Source organism: Macrobrachium rosenbergii, chromosome 13, assembly GCF_040412425.1.
Source record: "Macrobrachium rosenbergii isolate ZJJX-2024 chromosome 13, ASM4041242v1, whole genome shotgun sequence".
Taxonomy (NCBI): Eukaryota; Metazoa; Arthropoda; class Malacostraca; order Decapoda; family Palaemonidae; genus Macrobrachium; species Macrobrachium rosenbergii.
The window spans coordinates 41,021,413-41,041,742 of NC_089753.1; the positions used below are offsets into that span (position 1 = coordinate 41,021,413).

The 20,330-nt window shown below is 35.4% G+C and overlaps 1 protein-coding gene and 1 long non-coding RNA gene across 5 annotated transcripts in view; one reads left to right on the forward strand and one right to left on the reverse strand.

Annotated features, from left to right (window-relative positions):
* The window catches only part of LOC136845231 (uncharacterized), a 5,034-nt gene extending 3,068 nt beyond the window's left edge, over positions 1 to 1,966 (forward strand). Inside the window, exon 2 of the long non-coding RNA XR_010855119.1 lies at positions 950 to 1,966. This is a non-coding gene — a long non-coding RNA (uncharacterized lncRNA). The remainder of the gene's footprint in view (positions 1 to 949) is intronic.
* On the reverse strand, positions 1,377 to 18,076 carry LOC136845228 (longitudinals lacking protein-like). Of its 4 annotated transcripts, XM_067115314.1 has the most exons (7): positions 17,994 to 18,046; positions 15,293 to 15,464; positions 13,419 to 13,530; positions 11,944 to 12,627; positions 3,992 to 4,179; positions 2,574 to 2,703; positions 1,377 to 1,925 (listed from the first exon to the last, which is right to left on the reverse strand). In XM_067115314.1, exons 3-4 carry the CDS (start codon positions 13,497 to 13,499, stop codon positions 12,076 to 12,078), a joined length of 633 nt encoding a protein of 210 aa, XP_066971415.1. In that variant the 5' UTR covers positions 13,500 to 13,530; positions 15,293 to 15,464; positions 17,994 to 18,046; the 3' UTR covers positions 1,377 to 1,925; positions 2,574 to 2,703; positions 3,992 to 4,179; positions 11,944 to 12,075. The 4 variants fall into 4 exon arrangements, with proteins under 4 accessions (XP_066971415.1, XP_066971412.1, XP_066971413.1 ...); XM_067115311.1 differs by lacking the exon at positions 15,293 to 15,464 and having other exon boundaries at positions 17,994 to 18,076; XM_067115312.1 differs by lacking the exons at positions 3,992 to 4,179; positions 15,293 to 15,464 and having other exon boundaries at positions 17,994 to 18,076.
* Between the last annotated feature and the right edge of the window lie 2,254 nt (positions 18,077 to 20,330).

Genomic DNA, 20,330 nt, shown 5'->3' on the forward strand with positions numbered 1-20,330 from the left:
TTCACATATTTAGCTCTTTATTACTGGTGTTGCTTTAGTTTAGACATTGCTAACTTTTTCCCCTTCTATGGAATGTCATTGTAACACCTTTTATTTGCAAGTGACACTTAGACAATATTTGCTGAATGCTTTCCTAATTGGTTGAAATTTGTCTGCTTATGTTTTCCAATTAAGCATTCTCCTTTTGCCCACCTCTCTCTCTCTCTCTCCATTTAAGTGGCAGAAGTATGGCCTCATTTTGTGTACAGTTGACTTGAAATTTTTTTCGAAGATACATCTTTTTGAGAAGTACCATTTAGTGCATTTTGAGATGTGTTCCCGTTCTACTGCAAATTTTTCAAATTCAAACTTCTCAGTCAATGGTAAATTTTTGCATGTGTTGTTGAGGCGAGATGTAAAAGGTATACTTAGCAGGTACTGACTATAGATAACACAATGATAACTAGTGTAAAAGCTTAGAAAGTCACTGAGTAGGCCATAGGTAAGAACTGGAGTGGAATATAAAATTTAGGCTAAAGGCCAATTATTGGGACCTTTTGAGGTCATTTATTACTGAAAGGGCAATTGAGAGTAATAGCGTTTTAAAGTTGTAACAGGAGGAAAACCAAACAGTTACGCTATGAAACAATTGTCAATAGAGGGTAGAAAGTAAGATGGAAGAAAGACTATGAACTGAGGTACAGTAAAAAGAATGAAAGGGGTTGCAGATATAAGATACTGCCAAGAACTTTTAAGTAATGCCTACAGTGTACCAAGTGAGGTGCACTGATGGCACTACCCCTCTATAGGGAAATAACAACTGGCCTTGATTATATAATTCAGAGACATACACTCTAAGAGAATGGAGAGAAATTACTTGTGCAATCTAAAATTGTTTTTTTGAAATTTTATTTTCAGCATTTTAGGTAGTTGAAATACTTTTACTAACTAACATTCTTTTCTTTACCAGGTCTGCCAAATGTATCTGCCCCAAGTATGCTCACCTTTGGAAAATATTCAGGCCATGCCATGTCTTAGTCACTGCTTGTCCAACATGGCTAGACCTACTGGTGCCAAATAGGTTGAGGAAAGTTGCATTAGTTGTTGAGTTCTGTCACTAAGCATTGGGCTTTAGTTGTGATTTGAAAGGACCTGGTAGGTTAGCAAAGGTTAAGTTAATTTTCTCATTTAATTGGTAAAATTTGCTTACTGATAAATGGAAGTTGCTGGCTGCCCTGACTGGTCCCTAATCTACAACTTTGTCCATGTAAACTTTTACTTAGACGTATTCATGAAATGGAAAAATTTTTAAGTAAAGTTTTACAGAAAAGAGGGCATACTCATGAAATGAAAATCTGTAGATAAGGAGGAAAGCGACTGTATAGAATACAAGATATTGAAACAACCAAATTTATTATTGATATATATTTTGTTGCAAAGTGGGATCACAGTAAACTAGAAGAAGCTGCAGGCAAAGTACTTGGCCACACTAATAAGACACAGCAGAGGCAAGAGTCATTCAGTTGGACGCTATGTCAGCGAGGTCAGGTGGGTGATAACATAATTCCTGTCTTTGGTCACTTATCATTCTTGGAGAAGCTTTTACATTATGGGACACCTCCACCAATGCTCACTTCAGTGGCATCTGAAGCAGCTTTGTTTGACCTCCAGCAATCCTACCTCTCACCTCATGCCCTAGAGCCAGGAATACAAGAAAGAACGAACTAGCCTGGTGGTTGGAAGACAGGAACTTCCAATTGGGAATTCTGCCGAGCACTTCACCTCCACAGATGCTTCTGTTTTTTAATACATCAAAGGTGGGTAGGGTACACACCTTGGGATCTGGTTTCTTCTGGGGGCAGCCTCCTTTCACCCCATCAGTGTCTTGAAAACTCTTGCAGCAATGCTGCCCCTCCAAGCATATAGAGAGCGTGTGAGGGACCATTCTGTAGTGTTGATAAATGACTAAATAAATAAATATAAAATTTCCTCTGCCATTGTGCTTTTACAAATAATTTCCTAGACTTTCCATAGATCAACAAGAACACAGTCTCCTCAAAAAAACAATCACAGTTTACATTCTGATGAAATATGTATTGTGTTCCCTGATTTTATACATTTTACTGGAAGTTTATTCAAGATAATTACAGTACAGTACTATATCACTTATTGAATCCTAAGATTAATGGACGAGAAAAATCTTTCATCAAAATTTAAAATCTCAAACACTTCTTTGCACGTACTACTTTGAGCTATTATTTCCTAGGATTTAATTCATATTATTTGTACTTTTATTCAATACAGCCTGTGTGGCACAAAATAACTAAATTATTTAAAGTATTTAAAATAAAGCTACAACATACAACACAGCACTACATTCTGCTAAATAAAGTTAGATTGATTGGACTATCCTAACAGTATTGACTGACTAAACAAAATTCATAAAAACACAAGATTAAAGCAAATTAACATTCATGAATTTTCTTTCACACTAATGTGTCCTTTCCTTAATTATTTTGAAAGATAATTTTGGAAACCAAACAAGAAAACTGCCTTATCATAATAATACTAGAGCACAAGAAAGAATTTTCTACCTGTCATCCATGTCGTATCAAATAGCTGGTTCCACTTTTTGTATAACAAGCCATCTGGAGGTTTCACGTCCACCTTCTCATTTGCAACTTCCTTCCAGTTTGTGCTGAGTACAGTTCCTTCAGATTCCATCTGTTGGAATAAATTGCCATAAAAAATTAAGTCTTCAACTGCATAACAACACTTCACATAAACCTTGTTCACTTCAACAAGGTAAACATTAATGAGTAATCCACAGTGCCTAGTCTGATGAATTACACCATTTACAGCAGTAATTTAACTACACCACAAAATCAACAAGATTCAGGACTGGGATAAATTAATTTTTCTTTATAATAAAAACTGGAGAAAGACCAGAAGAAAAGTAGAAAAAATAAGCAAGTGAAGAACAAATGAAATAGCATGGAAGTAAAAGCCAGCCAGCAACACAATTGGAGGCTGAGAGGACACTACAAAGAACCATGTACTAATTACAATGCCTTGCATATGGTAACAAAAAACTTGTAAAAAAGTCTTAAGGAAATTACATATAAAGAACAATACAAAAGCAATAAGGACTCCAATATGAAAATTGTAAGATTATTGCCAAATATGAAGACAAGAAATGACAGCATAGACAATAAGAAAACTGAAGATAAAAATAACACTGCACTAAATGTTTCATATGATGCATTACAACTTACAAACACACATAACAGGCACTTTACAGACACAAATTTACTGGAGATGATGAACTGTTTTGCATATTATGGGTTCTTTATAAAGCAAAACACCACCTGTCTCGTGTCCCTTTCAAGCAAATGTTCATATTCCAACTTTTTTTTTTTTTTTAATTCACTTATTCATCTTATACTATTGTATCACTTATTCATCTTATACTATTGTAAACTATTATTCTTGGATATATGTGCATGTGTGAAGTAATATACCATGGTGAACTGGTAAGCAGTACATACAAGAAAAAACAGCATTAATGACAGATGTCAATGTACAGTATGCAGATATTCAGTCTAAATGAAAAACCTTCTTTATATACAAAATTTAATAATGAGTTATAATAGATTTATTTCAATTCAACTCAACCTTTTTAGAAAAAACTTTGAAAACTGATCCATACTCTGAAGATCAAAGGTAACATTAACACATTCCTACCCATACATAACACCAATGAAAGACAACCTACGATAAACTATCCACTGTATGGCCTCTTCCATTATGGCCCATATTCTTCTCTCTTTACAACACAAACATTATAAAGATGGTTCAAGTTCCTAGAAAGGTAAAGTGTAAGTGTATTGCATGGTAATACATTACACTTACACCTGGTTTAACACTATCATAATAAAAACCTTAGAGTGACATTTCTCATAATGTGGGATAAAAAAAATGGGAAAATGCTACTTGGAAACGACCTATTCACCTATTCATTGCTCTCCTAGTTTCATCTGATCTGTCCATACATTTTCTGGAAGAGCTGATTGGGTACAGCATCCCCTTCAAGCTTTTCATTTTCCTCCTCAGCCTTGATGTCTGCCTCAATCTTATTCCAGTCATGCTTCTTGGAAGCAGATGATGGATAAGCTGGATCTAAATCTTTTTTGGTGGGGTCTGTGAAACAAAAACGTTCCCTTAAAATGCTACTTTTATGTAAGCAAATTAAACAATGTTTATTACAATAAGTGCTACTCCCATCCAAAATTAAGAATTTTACCAAGATGTTAATACAAAAAAAAAAAATAAATAAATAAAAAAATAAAAAAAAATTAAGTTCCAGCAGTATATATGAATGACAAAAAGTTACATATATTACAGAGTAACTCAAATTATTATTTTTACTATTAACCTAGTTTCATCAGATGCTTTGCACAATGGGGATTCCTTTGCACAAAGATTGCCAAAAAAGTTGTTATGAGTGTGCCTACCAAAGTTGAGTTTACTTGAGACCTTGTAGTTAGTACACTCAGTGCAATGTTTTACATATGGTTTGAATACAAAGAGCAAAGTAACTCTTTTAGCCAGTATTGTTGTTAATATTACTGAACAATTCAACAAATATATGGGTACTGTACTCTATACAAGTACCACAATCACATAACCGATTTTCCCTCCAAGGTGTTGGAAACCTGATAAACTTACCCCACCTCCTCAACTACTGAGTAATTACTGCTTTAATCACCATGAGGTTTGGGTCCTTGTTTACATTCCCCACGACATTCAGGGTATGTTTACCTGTAAGCATCCTACCACTCCATCCCAATCTATTTCCCATTCTGCTGCACACAATACAAGGGAACAGCTCACACATACACATTGTAAATTTTTATTACATGATGATGAAATACTCCTGCTTAATATTAATCCAGATATGTTTTTCCACTACTGACGTTGCTACTCTGCACCTAGCCTATACTACAAATTCAATTCTGGCCCCTCAGTTCTGTACATCAGCAAGATTGATTTTGAACTTCCTTCTCCATTATATATTCCCATTCTTCCATATCTTCTCATGACTGCTGGGCACTGAAAAGCTCTCATCTATTTAAACTTTATAATCTTTAGTATATCTTGTGACAGCACCATAATACATAATACTGCATTAGCCCTTACAACACATCCACAGCATACACACATAGCTGCCAAGGGCCTCATCTTTTTTCATCTTACTTTGGGGCTTTTTCCACTGCTATGATAAACAGTAAAGGTATCGAGCCTGATCTCTGCTGGAGACCCACGTTTCTCTTTAATTCTGATATACCTGCCAGTTTTACTCTACTACTTCATGATGCAGTACATCACTTAATTAGCCATCATGGGATTTCTGCCTTAGGGCTTGCCCGTCTACCTGGATGCCTTGGTACTATTAAATAAAATGGCCTTTAGCCTACAGATTCAATACTCAGCGCATTTACTATGTGACCTTAATATCTGTATGATATGCTATCAACTAACTGCCATTAAAAATGCCTTCTTTCCTTACCCATTCTTGAAAAGCACTTTCATCATAATACTAATGTATTTACAAGGATCTGATATAAAAGTCTGTAGGTGGAATTGTCAAGTTCTTCCAAAGTTATATAGTTCTAATTAGGGTATATTTCAAAATAAGTCAAAGTCACTCATAACCTAACCTGCACCAATAAAGTACCCATTTCTCAATCTTTCTTCAACTGCCTCAGAAATTTCATATAGTTTACACTTCTTGAAAATCCCCTTAATAAGTCCAATATCCTTCAAGATTTCATGCTAATGAAATTGTGCAATACTTCAACAGACTCAACCCATACTTCCTCAGTCCATAACAATTCAGAGGACAATATGCTGCACTGCAGGCTGGAGATAGCCAAAGCCACTTCCTCACACATGAAATAACGAAGTTTCTCCACACTATACCAGAGAATACAATAGTACAACTTCTTTGTTGAATGGGATACAAAAATGACAAAACTTACCCTAGCAACATCAATGAGTGATGAATAACTTACGCCTATGTCCGCAAATATTTCAGAAAAAAAAAAAAAAAAAAAAAAAAAAAGTAATGATGCTATTCAAGAAGCCCAGGATGATGAATTTTATAACTAAAAGGCTACAAGGTGGTTTACCCATATTTTTCAAAGATCTTGCCATTACAGAGGTCCTATAGCCCTAACTCACATCAGTATGTCCAGTCTAAAAATTAATGAGGTATACTGCATAAAGTATAAACAACAAACACATAAAAAGGACTTAGAATAATAAAGCTAGCATATTTACCCTTAAGGGCTAGCACATGAAATATATAAGATTACTAACTTCAACAGCATACAATGCAATCACAACATACCTCCCATAGAAGCTAAAGCAATAGTTACCTAATTGCAAAGCTTAATAAAGTCATCATAAAAAAGCAGCTACCCAAGGGTGAAGAGAACAATTCCACTATATTTACCTCCCAAGGCCAACAGAACTGTCGTGAAAATTCCAAGAGCAGATAAAGATAAAGATATATATTACTTAAGGGGCTAACAAAACAATCAAGACTATGATATTTACCTCTTCAATCTGAAGATGAAAATAGTTCTTAGAAAAAGCAACCACACCAAACCTGATTATTTTTAAGGAATACATGGGTTCCTTCTACGAAGTTGTCTTACAAGTGGATGGTAATACACACAGCATCCCAAGCACATTTTGTTCATTGTGTGATACTCCACTAAACTCATCAGGGACTAATAATAGTAAATTAATAAAAATATAATCAGCCATTCCTATAAAGGAAGGATAGAGTAGTTCTTCCTGTACTGGAATACTGTTCTCCAGTTTAGATGTCTGCCTCTTACTCAGTGCATAGTAAATGACAAAAAGTAAGCTTAAAAATTTAACATAATATCACAGCACTAGCAATAATGGAAAAAAGTAATTAATGCCCAAATACATAGAGTGGCATACCTAGAGAAAAACATGGTTAACCCTTAAACGCCTACTGGACGTATCATACGTCGACTAAAATTGTCTGTTGGGTGCCAAATGGACGTACTGTACGTCGACTACAAAAAATTTCAACCTTCGGTCAACTTTGACTCGACCAAAATGGTCGAAAAATGCAATTGTAAGCTAAAACTCTTACATTCTAGTAATATTCAATCATGTACCTTCATTTTGCAACAAATTGGAAGTCTCTAGCACAATATTTCCATTTATGGTGAATTTTTGAAAAACTTTTTCTTACGCCCGTGGTAACTCGCCGAAAATTTCAGAAATTCTTTCGTCATTTTGTCGTAATTTTTGCACTGTTCTATATTAGCCGTTACATAAAGTTTTATATATGAAAATGTGTGCAATTTCATGTAAAATACAGCAAAATACAACCCATGGTTGTAGCTTTTATCAGTTTGGAAATATTTTCATATAAACCACGATAACTGCCAAAATTTCAACCTTGGTCAACTTTGACTTGACCGAAATGGTCAAAAACGCAATTGTAAGCTAAAACTCTTACATTCTAGTAATATTCAGTCATTTACCTTCATTTTGCAACCAATTGGAAGTCTCTAGCACAATATTTCGATTTATGGTGAATTTTTGAAAAACTTTTTTCCTTACGTCCGCGCCAGAAATTCTTTTTCACGTTGTCGTAATGTTTGCGCCATTTTATATTAGTCGTTACATAAAGTTTTATATATGGAAATGTGCGCAATTTCATGTAGAATACAACAGAAAATAACTCATGGTTGTAGCTTTTATCAGTTTTGAAATATTTTCATATAAATCACGATAACTGCCAAAATTTCAACCTTCGTCAACTTTAACTCGACCGAAATGGTCAAAAACGCAATTATAAGCTAAAACTCTTACATTCTAGTAATATTCAATCATGTACCTTCATTTTGCAACAAACTGGAAGTCTCTAGCACAATATTTCGATTTATGGTGAATTTCTGAAAAAAAAAAAAAAACTTTTTCCTTACGTCTGCGCGAGGTAACTCGGCCGAACATCTCAGAAATTCTTTCGTCACGTTGTCGTAATGTTTGCATTGTTTTACATTAGTCATTACATAAACATTTATATATGAAAATGTGTGCAATTTCATGTAGAATACAAGAGAAAATAGCTCATGGTTGTAGCTTTTATCAGTTTTGAAATATTTTCACATAAATCACGATAACTGCCAAAATTTCAACCTTCGGTCAACTTTAACTCGACCGAAATGGTAAAAAAACGCAATTGTAAGCTAAAACTCTTACATTCTAGTAATATTCAATCGTTTACCTTCATTTTGCAATAAATTGGAAGTCTCTAGCACAATATTTCGATTTATGGTGAATTTTTGAAAAAAACATTTTCCTTACGTCTGCGTGGTAACTCGGCCGAACATCTCAAAAATTCTTTCGTCACGTTGTCGTAATATTTGCACAGTTTTATATTAGTCGTTACATAAAGTTTTATATATGAAAATGTGCGCAATTTCATGTACAATACAACAGAAAATAACTCATGGTTGTAGCTTTTATCAGTTTTGAAATATTTTCATATAAATCTCGATAAAAAGAAAAAATTCGACTTTCGGTCAACTTTAACTCGACCGAGATGGTCGAAAACTGCAATTGTAAGCTAAAACACTTACAGTCTAGTAATATTCAATCAATTAGCTTCATTTTTCAAAACGGGAAGTCTCTAGCACAATATTTCGATTTATGGTGAATTTTTGAAAAAACATTTTTTACGTCAGCGTTTAATTCATGCATCATTTTGTGATAATATTTTCTCTGTGTTGCTTTGATCGTTTTACAATTTGTTATATACCAAAATCATCGCAATTTAGTGTACAATACAATGAAAAACAAAATAACCCGTTAGCTTTAACCGTTTTGCTCACAGAGCAATTTGTATAAAATTATATATGAAAAATTTTTTTTGTGCTGTCATATATTTCAAAATTTATATATGATAATGATATTTTTTCCATTTCTGATGGTTGCATACTAAACTTCAGGCAATGACGAAAAAAATGAGCCAAAAATGAACTCTTAATCTTAAAAACTAAGCGTGCTGTGATTTTTTGAAAAAAAAAATTTTTCCTCTTCGGCGCTAACTCACCGAACGCCGCCGGCATACGGGAGACGTTTTTGTAAATAGAGGCTCGGCGTTTAAGGGTTAATTACAATAAGAAGATGAAATCACAAATATAGTAAAGATGAAAAAAGGGTAAGTACTCAAATGAAAGAAAAATAAAATGAAGAGGCAAATCAACTTAAATTCATTCTTCAACAAATAACTAAAACAACCATTTAAATGTATTAACAATGCAAAAACTGCATAAAGAAATTACTATAAATCAATCTAAGAAGTGAAGTGGGCTGAACGTAAGTGAATAAATCAAACAGGAACCAAAAAAGGAACTTATCTCTTAACAATAAATCAAATATAAAACATAATGAACTCTAGAAAAACACTGAAATAATATGCTGGAACAAAGTAACACTGCAAAAAGAACTACAATATTCTCAGATGAAACAGGTAATCACTAACTAACAGTTACAGGTTAAAATTCCAGCTAAGAAAAGACACCATTGTCAACTTAAAAACCCAGTCATACGGAATTTACCATCTTATCACTCACACAAGCACTAAAGTGTAAAAAGGCTGAAATAAATTACTTTTGAATAAGAAACTGTAATAATTGTTTAATAATTATTACTTGTGGCTTGATATGTCAATTGTCCTGACTTGCACTCAGAGGCTACCATTCAGTTTAGGACAATTAACTCAGACTAGCCTATACATAACAATTTGTTTCAACATGGAAGTTGAAGACCAGCACAGCAAGATTTCCACTCTTGACAGTGGGCTAAGAAAAAGTATATATAGTGTAATGACAGATAAGTGGGGATTTCCCCACCTACTGACCTACCACCACAAAAACTTTACTACCAAGCTTCAACAACTTTTTCCAGTTTAACCTAGGAATATTTACAATAAAAGAGTCTGTATTTTTATAAGAACTTAAGAATAAGGAAAAGCAGTATGTGACAGAGGAAGACTAATAAAACAATTCCAAACTGTTGTCAACTATGACAGTACCCCTGTAAGAATATGGATAAGATCACGTGGAAGCAACTTTCAGATTTTCCAACCTACTTATGTTGACGTTTCGTATCATACCTAAGAAAGGAATAAAGATAGAAAAAAAAAATAAAGGTGGCATTAGAAAACATGAATAAATTTTCTATAAAACGCACAAAAGAAAGATATATGTATTGTTAAAATAAAACTGAGCAATTGTCATTAGGTTATGGACAATCTTTTTTTTTTCCCAATCTTTTTTTTTTTTTAAGAAAATATACGGCAACAATTATTATATAGAAACGTTGATATTTTTACATTTTGCTGTTCAGCACGGTACAAAGAATGGCCGTTCGAATGATATATAATACATGCACACTGAAGTTATTTACAGATGCACAAACAGGTGTACAAAAAATTATCTATGCATGCATAAACTCCGGCCAAACTACAGCTTTCAACGCGTGTATATATATACACCAACATTTTTCGTAATTACTCGGTAATAAATAATGGTAGAAAAACAGTGAAAACTGCATTTTCTTGTAGGCCCAAGATCTGCCCACGCAATAGCGCAGTCCTCGTGTTCTTCGGATGACTTTTTTTTTTTTTGTGAATTTCCCCTGAAAATAACTTACGGATGAAATGGAAATTGCGTCATCCGAGCACTTACGGCAAAAAATTTATTGATGCGGTTTTGTGTTATCAGATCACCAGAGGGTTAACAGAAGCAGTCTTAATGAGGCAACTAATGGACAAGTAACTAAAAAAGAGAGAGTTCATGCCATATATTTGTGGGTATCGAGATTGTACTTGGCAGAGTACAAAGACAAGCAATTCGATGGGCAATACCAAGACACACAGTACCAGAAAATCTCATAAATCTTAGGATGTTACTGTATCATAATACAAGATCTAGAGTAAAGACAATGAAAAGTGATTTCAGAGGGATCTGAGATAAACATTGGTATATACTTAGGATCAAATCCAAGTTCTCCAGCTGTTTACCCAAAAAGGAGGCCCCTGAGAACTGCTATATGCAGACAGCTTAACACTGAAAGCAAAATCTGGGGAATGGAGAGGAAATGACTGAAATCCTAAGCACACAAGTAATGCTTATTATGACTGGAAAAGAAAAGTAGAAAAGGAGGAGGTGGATTACCATGTTGTGGTGCAAGGGCAAGCCTTGGAAAAGGTGGAACATTTCTGTTGCTTATATACTCAACTGTGAAGCAGGCATTGCCATTAAAAAAAACAAACAGCAGCCACAACTCACATGACATGGAGAGAGAATGCTGGACTACTCTTATGCATAAGTAACCTATGATTAACAGAGCAAAAACTCACAATGCTTGTACCGAACTAACCTAAACAAGAAACACCTGTATACTGAGAAGTGGATGAGATTTGAAAATGTGTAACTACAAAACACTGTACCGAGAATCATGGTCAGAGGACAGTGGGAAGACTTTATTATGAAGGAGTTAGTTGCCTGAAAGTTGTAGTATCCGGGAGGAAAGCAGAATTAGATGGTTAGGTCATAAGAGGAGAAAGGATAAGGAAGTTAGTCAGATTGCAGCAGATGATGATATAGCAGGAAGATGTGTATGAAGGCACAGATAATTATAAAGGGACAGAACACCAGGACCATATGGAAATTAAATCAAGAAGTACACAGACAGAGAATGGAAGGGACTTGTTTCATTTCTACAGCATTAAGGGAAATGCTATTGTATAAAGGATAAAGATGATATTGATTGCATGTTAATATCATGAATAATTTAATCTACCACTGAATTTAAATAAAATCCAACATTATTCATGCTGCATACCTCTCTGTCTGAGGACTCTGATGCTTGTGCAGTGGAGAGTCCAGATCACTCCGTATTCAGCTCTTGAGCAGAGGACTCATTTGTAAGTTTAGTCACCTCAGACACTGGTTCTACAGTTCCAGAATTTGGCATTCAAGTATCAGGGCTCAGAAGAATGGGGCTGGTGCTGGGACTTGGTAAGTTAAGAATATCTCTGGCTCTTGGTGGTTCTCTGTATGGCTCTCCAAGACCTATGTGAGGTCTTGATATTTCCCTATCCCCCACATTTTTATCACTTAATAAATAGGATGTTCTTTGGGGCACTGATAAAACTTCAGGTCTCAAACGTTTCGTTTCAGGTTCATCACTCAACCTGCCTATGTTTCTTTTGTTGTCGTGAAATATTTCGTGCTTGCTTGGAGCTTCATTTGGCTCAGCTAAACCTTTGATTCTCAGACATTCAGCAGCTTTGATGAGACCTGATAGTTCTGTCTGGAGAACATTCCCTTCTCCAACATACATGTAGTTCAGAAGTGCTTCCAAGTCCTCATGTCTAATATCTTTCAACATAATCACCGGAGTTTCACACATAGGACTTGTCCTTTCAAAGATCTGTTCAAAATAATCACTACAGGTGGCAAGTACTGTCTTATGTACTTGGTAAAATTTCCCATCACAAGCAAGGGTTACGTCACAGTATGCCTCCTGAAATGGAAAATTTCAACCAAGTTTACAACTGGGATAAAGCAAAACAAAGAAAACTTAGTTACCTTGCACCCCAGCAACAGAGAATAAATGAAAAACTTTACAAGCCAAAACAGAATTACAATATAAAACATTTCAAAGAATGACACTATGATGTCAATAAAAGATCTATAAATATAAGGACATTTCCCATTTCACTGATCTTTTCATTTGTTTAATACTATAACAGTTTGCACATAAAATTAAATTCAGTACTGCAACCCTTCCACATTACAATAACTCAAGCCCCCATTAAACTGTTTCAAAATCATCTTTGTATAAAAATTAAACATGAATGAAAAGAAAATCTATAAAAATTAAACAAGAATAAAAAGACAAAACTATAAAAGTAAAAGAATGTCAAAACAAGCACTAAATACATAACATGTACTGTTCACCACTTACAGGTAAGGATAAATTAAAATTCTCAACTTGGAGATAATAAAGTTTTTTTAATTTAAGCAATTAATACAACATCTGTTTCAGGGGAGGCTGCAACCACAAATTACCCAGATGAAATACTGTACTCTCTTCATAACCTAACAACAATAATCATCAAAGAAATTATATACTGAGGCAACATGAGACATATTCCCCATATAATCCAAAAACAACTTGGGTTTTCTGCAATGCAAACTTTGACAGGCTAAGAAAAACTTGATAAAGCACTATTCTAAACTCTAATGAATAACACAAATAAACAGGTTACTTCTATTCTATTTAATCAAACGGTGGGTAAGCTAATGCCTTACCTTTTTCCTAACAGTGGAGACAACATGGACAAGCGTTGAGCAGTGATTGTTCCATTTATGAGACAAAAGACCACCTTCCATGACAAAATCATTACACTTAGGCCATCTATCTCTGAAAGAATATTACATTTCAAAAAGAACACATATAGACTAACACTATGGGTGCACGCACACATTTATGTCCACAAAAATGTCATTCCATAAAAATTACAAATGGAATAATCTACATTATTTTTTCAAAATGATAACATATATATGCCATAAATCAAAAATAATTCACTGTAATAAAAACATCATAAAAGTGATCTCAATAATAAAAAAAAAATAAATAAAACAAGCTTGATAACAACAAAAACAAATAAATATGGGTGACACTTTACAAGATGAAATGTGATCAAGCTGACAGAAAACTACACTTACAACAGTGAGTGATTCATATTCATAATTTGAAAATGAGTGATAAACTGTCAAAAAAAAATTCTGTTTCAAAAAACCACTGCAATTACAACTCATTTGTTTGTTTTGGAATTGCTGAGTAAGGCTGACAAAGATAAAAGAAAAAAAAAGTACTGTACTGCTTTTTTCTTTATGACAAGTTATAATTTTACATTTACATCTTTACACATTTACAGTTATATTTTTACATTTTGTTAAAGTGGTGATCTTGATATGTTTACATATAAACTTAGTATGTACCGGTATATATAGACCAAATTTGAAATTCACAAGTACAACTTTCACTGCTATTAATTTGTTACAGGCAGTCCCCAGTTTACGAGGTTCCGTTCCTACGCCGTGTCCTAAGCCAAGGCATCATCGAAAATCATAAGAAAACCTTACTTTCAATCCTTTGGGTGTCTTGAAAATGATGTAACCTGCATTTTCACTGAGATTTTCATTAAAAAAAAGAAAAAAAAAAAAATCCAAATTTTGATTGTTCTGCCGTTTTGGAGCCTTATTTCTTCTGTCGGATTGGCGTGGTAACCCAGGAACATGCGTCATAAACCATGAAATAATTTCTGATGAATATACCTGAAAAGCGTCGTAAGCTTGGAACATCGTAAGCCAAACCAGTCGTAAACCAGGGACTGCCTGTACTTGGTATTTCCTGATTTTGGGTGAAAATAGTGTGAACCTCATGAAGGGCTTACTGGCTGAGTTATTATAAAAGGCAGATTTAAACAAGGAACACTTGATGTTTCATTTCAATGATAGTAAAAGCAATAAAAGACCTTTATGAGGGTAAACTGTCAAGTGTCAGACCTGGTAGTAATGTAAAATCAGTGAGCCCTACTCTTGTTTTGCAACAGGTCTTTTCAGCTATGTAAAATAAGTTACACCTGCACTGCACTAAATGATGAGCAATTCTAAGGTAGAGCTCAGCATGAAGATATTGTTTATTGTTGAAATTTTACAAACTATAGAAAAGGGTGTATATAATACAGCACAAGAGAGATCATTTGAGAAATCTACAGAGATATTGAGAAATTTACCATCTTTTGTTTATATTTTTACTTTCATACTCAAGGGGCTGATACTAAGCACAGCATTTCACTGAGCTTCCACCATGTTTTATACAAACCCCTCGGAGATTAAAATAAAAACATTAACAAAAGACGTTAAATATCTCATTGTCTGGGTATATTTCTCAGATTATTTGACCTGCACTTGATTATATACAACTTTTTATATATTATTATTTGGTAAATTTTTTTAAAACAAAAGGCTACCTCTGAGCCAAGCTATTACTTAGAATTACCAAAAGATGGTGTACATCCTAATTAACAGCTACTGAAATAAGATACAAATGTTTGAAACTCCAATATCAAAGAATGGCACTACAGAAAAATAGTACTAAGGATTTCATTATCTACCTTCAATATTCTATAGTCTTGTAGGTCAGGCTGGCAGAAGGGATCCCTGGCCAGGTCATGGCTCAGCACCCTACGTTAGGTTTGATTAAGGTTAGGATGTCATCTTTTCATGCACCACATCTGCTGTTGATGTTCATGAATGAAGCCTAAGCAGTTCCTCAACTGGTTTCCCCTAAAGGTCCCCCAAAATTATTGGATATGCGGAAAACAAAATCGAGTGGCGGTAAAGTTGTTGACTACTACCGCAGCTTGAATGCAGCCAGTCACCAACCTAGATATTTCCTATGTTAACTTTACTTTAGTTGCGCATCCTGATTCCTGCTAGTCGTCAACCGGGACAGGTCCCTCATTTATAAACAGACATACCCTTTCCTATAATGCCAGGTTCTGACCTAACCAAATCTTACCTACCTAACTTAACTTAGGGCAACATGCCCTGACCTGGCTCCACTGCCCCTGGAACCCCCCCCCCAAAAAGGCAATAACCTGACCTGGTCGGCGACTGGCAGGAATCAGACTGCGCAAGTTAAGTAAAGTTTTACCATCTGAAAACTACCATCGCGCCCCTCTGGTACGTTAACTATCATTTAATGTGCAAAATAGGTACCGTGTTTAATACCAGCCCCTTGGGGACTGATGTAAAAAAAAAAAATAAAAGACTGCGAATATTACAAACACAAACAATAGGCAAAAATGTAATAAAAAAACAAGCAAACAGCGGTACATATTAAGGTCGCTGACTGGCAGGAACCTGACCACAGTATAGTAAGTCTTCAGTTTTCCCTTTAATCTTTTATTAATGCTTTTGTGGATGCTTATATCTACCATCTTTTATGTTTTTCTATTCATGTCCAAGGGGCTGTTTCTTAGCACAGTGCCCACTTTGCACATAGGCTAAACCAGTAAGGCAGTGGCCAAGTTAGGGGGATGCGGTAGTAGTTTGCAATTTTACAACTGAGGTGTTTGCAATACCGAAAATTAAAAAAACACATGATTTTAAGGTTGATCTAAGCCGGCTGTCGGCGGTGAGCTAGGCTATGGCAGTTGACATTTTTCTATAGAACTTTACCTGCTGAACAAGAATTCAAAGTAATATTTTGTCACTCAGCTGTAATTAAGCTGTAAATTATCTTAGAACTAGTGTGGTAACACCCTTTTGAGAATAGCTAACAGTAAGGGGGACCCATTGGGAATTCAGGGTTTTTGGTGGGGTAAATAACTTGGGAAAAGGTTTGGTACCTTACTGTTGTATTTCCTGTTATATATGTCATTTGGAACACGAAAAACAAGCGTAAAAAGAAGAGCGAATAAATGGATAGTGGGAGCCGTTCCAAAGGCACTTTTCATTCATTACTAGTACTACCGATTCTAAGCCTTAACATGCATGAGCTAGCTTTCGATTCACCAATCAGCAGCTGCCAGTTTTCTGCACTTGGTGAGAGCCGCAAGAGATTGGCAACTGGCATTTTCCCAGAGTTATTTTACTTGCTGAACAAGAACTTAAAGTAATTTGCCTACCTCTTCCCAGAACATACGAGCTTGCAGGAATCTTTGAAAATGGAGATAAGGTGCGCAGTGCCGTTCTGCCACGGAGACCTACAGAGGCCACCCAAGTTGAAAGTGGAAATGGAAATGTTTTGTTTCCCATTCACAAAAGCTTTGAATAGTGTGCAGTGGAGCTAGACTATGGCAATTGATGTTTTTCTATGTTATTTTACTTGCTTTACAAGAGTTTAAGGTAATATTTTGCCGGTCGGCTGCTGCTAAACTGTAATTTACCCTTGAGCTACGTGCGACCCACTGGTACAGACGTGCAGTTTTCGGTAAAATTTTATAAGTTGCCAATAAGACTCCAGCCAGCCATTTTTGAACGAAAAACCATTTTGGGTTTTTCATGCAAAAATGACTAAAAATAATAGGGCAATAAAAGAACCTTAAAATACCAATATAACGTAACCTACGGGTGTTGACTGGTTACAATTTTGCCGTATTAGCTATGGAGGGGGGTTATTCTTACCTTGTAAGTCGTAAATTTATTAAATTTTCATCTATCATTTGCACATAGTGTTTATGGGGTTCAAAATAATGAGAATGAAGAGCTCTTTTCAAAAATGTAGGTTACAAATTCATAGAATGTATTGGCAACTTGTAAAATAATACCCAGTTTTCAGGGGTCAATTATACATTTTAGTTACAGTCGACCGACAAAATATTTTAAATTCTCGTTCAGCAGGTCAAATAACAGGAAAACGTCAATTGCCAAAGGCTAGCTCACCGCGGACAGCCGGCTTAGAACTACCGTATTTAAACAGAAAAAAAAAATACAGAAATAGGGAATGGTTCCGCTACAAATAACTGCTTAGACCAAGGCTTCGTCCGCCAGGATACTAAGAAACGTCAAACCATTCTCAAACTAAAAATCGATCTGGAAGCAATGACATCGAAGTCCAAGAATGAAAACTGAGCAAAATCACACAAAAACAAGTCGATAAATTAAAGCAAATTAAGGTGATTGACAGAAGCCCCTTTCTCCAGCCCAACGACTTCGCGGTAATAATATAAACAATCGCTCGGTCTCATTCAAATGCAATTTTCAGCGGCTCAGCCTTTCCATTAAACCTCAAATCACTTCTCAAATGTCGAGCCTTTTAAGCGCGTCGCGGACACGTCCAAAAACTGACGATACAAACCGGGGACGTACCTAGATATTGGCTTCATGAGTGACCTAACGCCTTCTTTCCGACACTTAGGACTTCACCCGCTCACGGTTTAAACGGCTGTGTCCGAAACTCATCCACACGCATCCTTGACATCGACTTAGACTTCGATTTTAAAGTTTATTTTTTCCATTTCAATTAATGTTTAAATATAATTTGGCATAATTCACCCTCAAATTCCAATTAATAGTTTGATCTTGCACATGAAGGCGAGTTACATTTCACGGATCAAGCATTTATCTCTCGTTATTCAGCCATCTTCTTCGAACGATCGATTCCGGCCATTCCACCGTCCAGAATTAGAAAATGGACTCTTTATAGGCTTTAACTCCTATCCGGGAAGGTGGAATGGTCCTTTTAAACAGCTGTTGGTATCATTTCCACAAAAAATTGCTGTATAAGCATTATTGAAGTTCCTTTAATCGTACAAAGTAACTCTTATTCGGGAAAGTGAAAGTCGTGATTTTAAACAGCCACTTGCAATCTTTTTCAAGTAAAAAAAAAAAATTTAAAAATGCGCCGAAGTTTTTGCGGCGCAATCAAGTTTTCTGTAGAGCCGCTACAGCATTTAATCAAGGCCACTTAAAATAGATCTATCTTTCGGTGGTCTCGGTCTAATGCTGTGTAATGGGAAAATTATTCCTTTAAATATTATTGATTTGTTTAGGAATTGATTCATCATCCTCCTCTAATATCTTTACACTACTGTTGTAAGAGTGATTGTGATTGTAAAGTGTTTTCATTTTTGTTGTGGACGTAGAGTGCATAGAAGTGTAGCCAGTCCCTTGTTTTGTTTTTCTTTCGCTCTGAATGTGGGAGCGCTGTCCTGAATCTTTCGTCTGCTTATTGGTAACACTAAAGAAACATGTAAGGGACGAGAACGCTGTTGGTGTGAAAAGGACGTCAAGCGGTCCACCCTTCATTTTGGCTATTTTACCAAATTATTAATACAAGTTATTATCTATCCCTTGCAAGGGACCTAGTTCAGGAGTCCTGAAGAATATGTAAATTGGATCTAGTCCAGGAATTCTGAAGACTATGTAAATTAACCAAGTCCGGGAGACTAGACCTGGGAGAAATTTGGCACGATGTAATGAGTAATAAAGAAACGAACTGAGTACCAGGGATTTTCTTCAATACCATCGTACCTTACCACTAAAAATGGAAATCAGCACTTCAATTGCCTCCCAGTGGGAAGACATCACCTGGCCTCATCAGTAATAAGACCCGTACACCCAAGGAATATCATGTAATAGCAGGTAGGGCAGGCCTACCCTAATTCCCAGGCAGCGTAAACGTCAGTAGTCTTCATACCCACCGTGTCAACTATGACACAGTACCATTCTCCGAACCCTGTCTCCAGGCAAGAAGACTGACAGCAGTGCATCTAGAATTCTAGATAGTAGTATTATTATTCTCTCTTATCTCATATATTTTAATGTCTTGGTGGGGGAAGAATTCTCCCGTGACATTTGGTGGCAGCTGTGTTGGATCTTTAGTCCAGTGCTATTGATCCATACCCACTGTGCCTATATATTATGTAGGTCACTTATAATGTTTTGTCATATTGTATGCAGTTCTTTATACAATATTGTTGATTTTTATCTGATTAAGGTCATGACTTATTTACATGCATATTCATTATTTCTATAGTGACGGATTGTATGATATTGTCAATTAGTATAGTTTACATTTTATTATTTGATTATATATAAATGTTTGAAATATTGTAACAATGGCAACTGGTAATGATGAATCATATATTGATCTAATTCAATTAGAGCAAGAAACACAACAAACATTACAGACAGTTAAGAACTTCACTCAGTCCTACCAGGACGTTTGGTCTCAAGTGGGAGATCTATCAAATCAAATCAAAGACTTGGACCAGAAGTTGGTTGACATACAGGGGACAATACAGCACTTAACACCCAAACATAATAACACTCAACCACCCATAATGGCTACACTTCTATGCATTCGATGTCCACAACGAAAACGAAAACATTTTACAGTCCCAACCACTCTCACAACAGCAGTATAAAGATATTAGAGGAGGATGATGAATCAATTCCTAAACAAATCAATAATATTTAAAGGAATAATTTTCCCATTACGGCTGTATGAGCCGCGCCCCTTGAAACCTGAACCACGGCCCGGTGGTGGCCTATCTTATATCGTTGCCAGGAGCACGATTATGGCTAACTGTAACCTTAAATCAAATCAAAACTACTGAGGAGGCTAAGGGCTGCAATTTGGTATCTTTGATGATTGGAGGGTGGATGATCAACATATCCATTTGCAGCCTCATACATACAAGA

Coding starts and splice junctions, on each gene's coding strand:
- LOC136845228 (XM_067115312.1), bottom strand. Junction 12,628..13,418: donor TCTCCACTGTTAGGAAAAAG/GTAAGGCATTAG, acceptor TTTCCATTTCAG/GAGGCATACTGTGACGTAAC.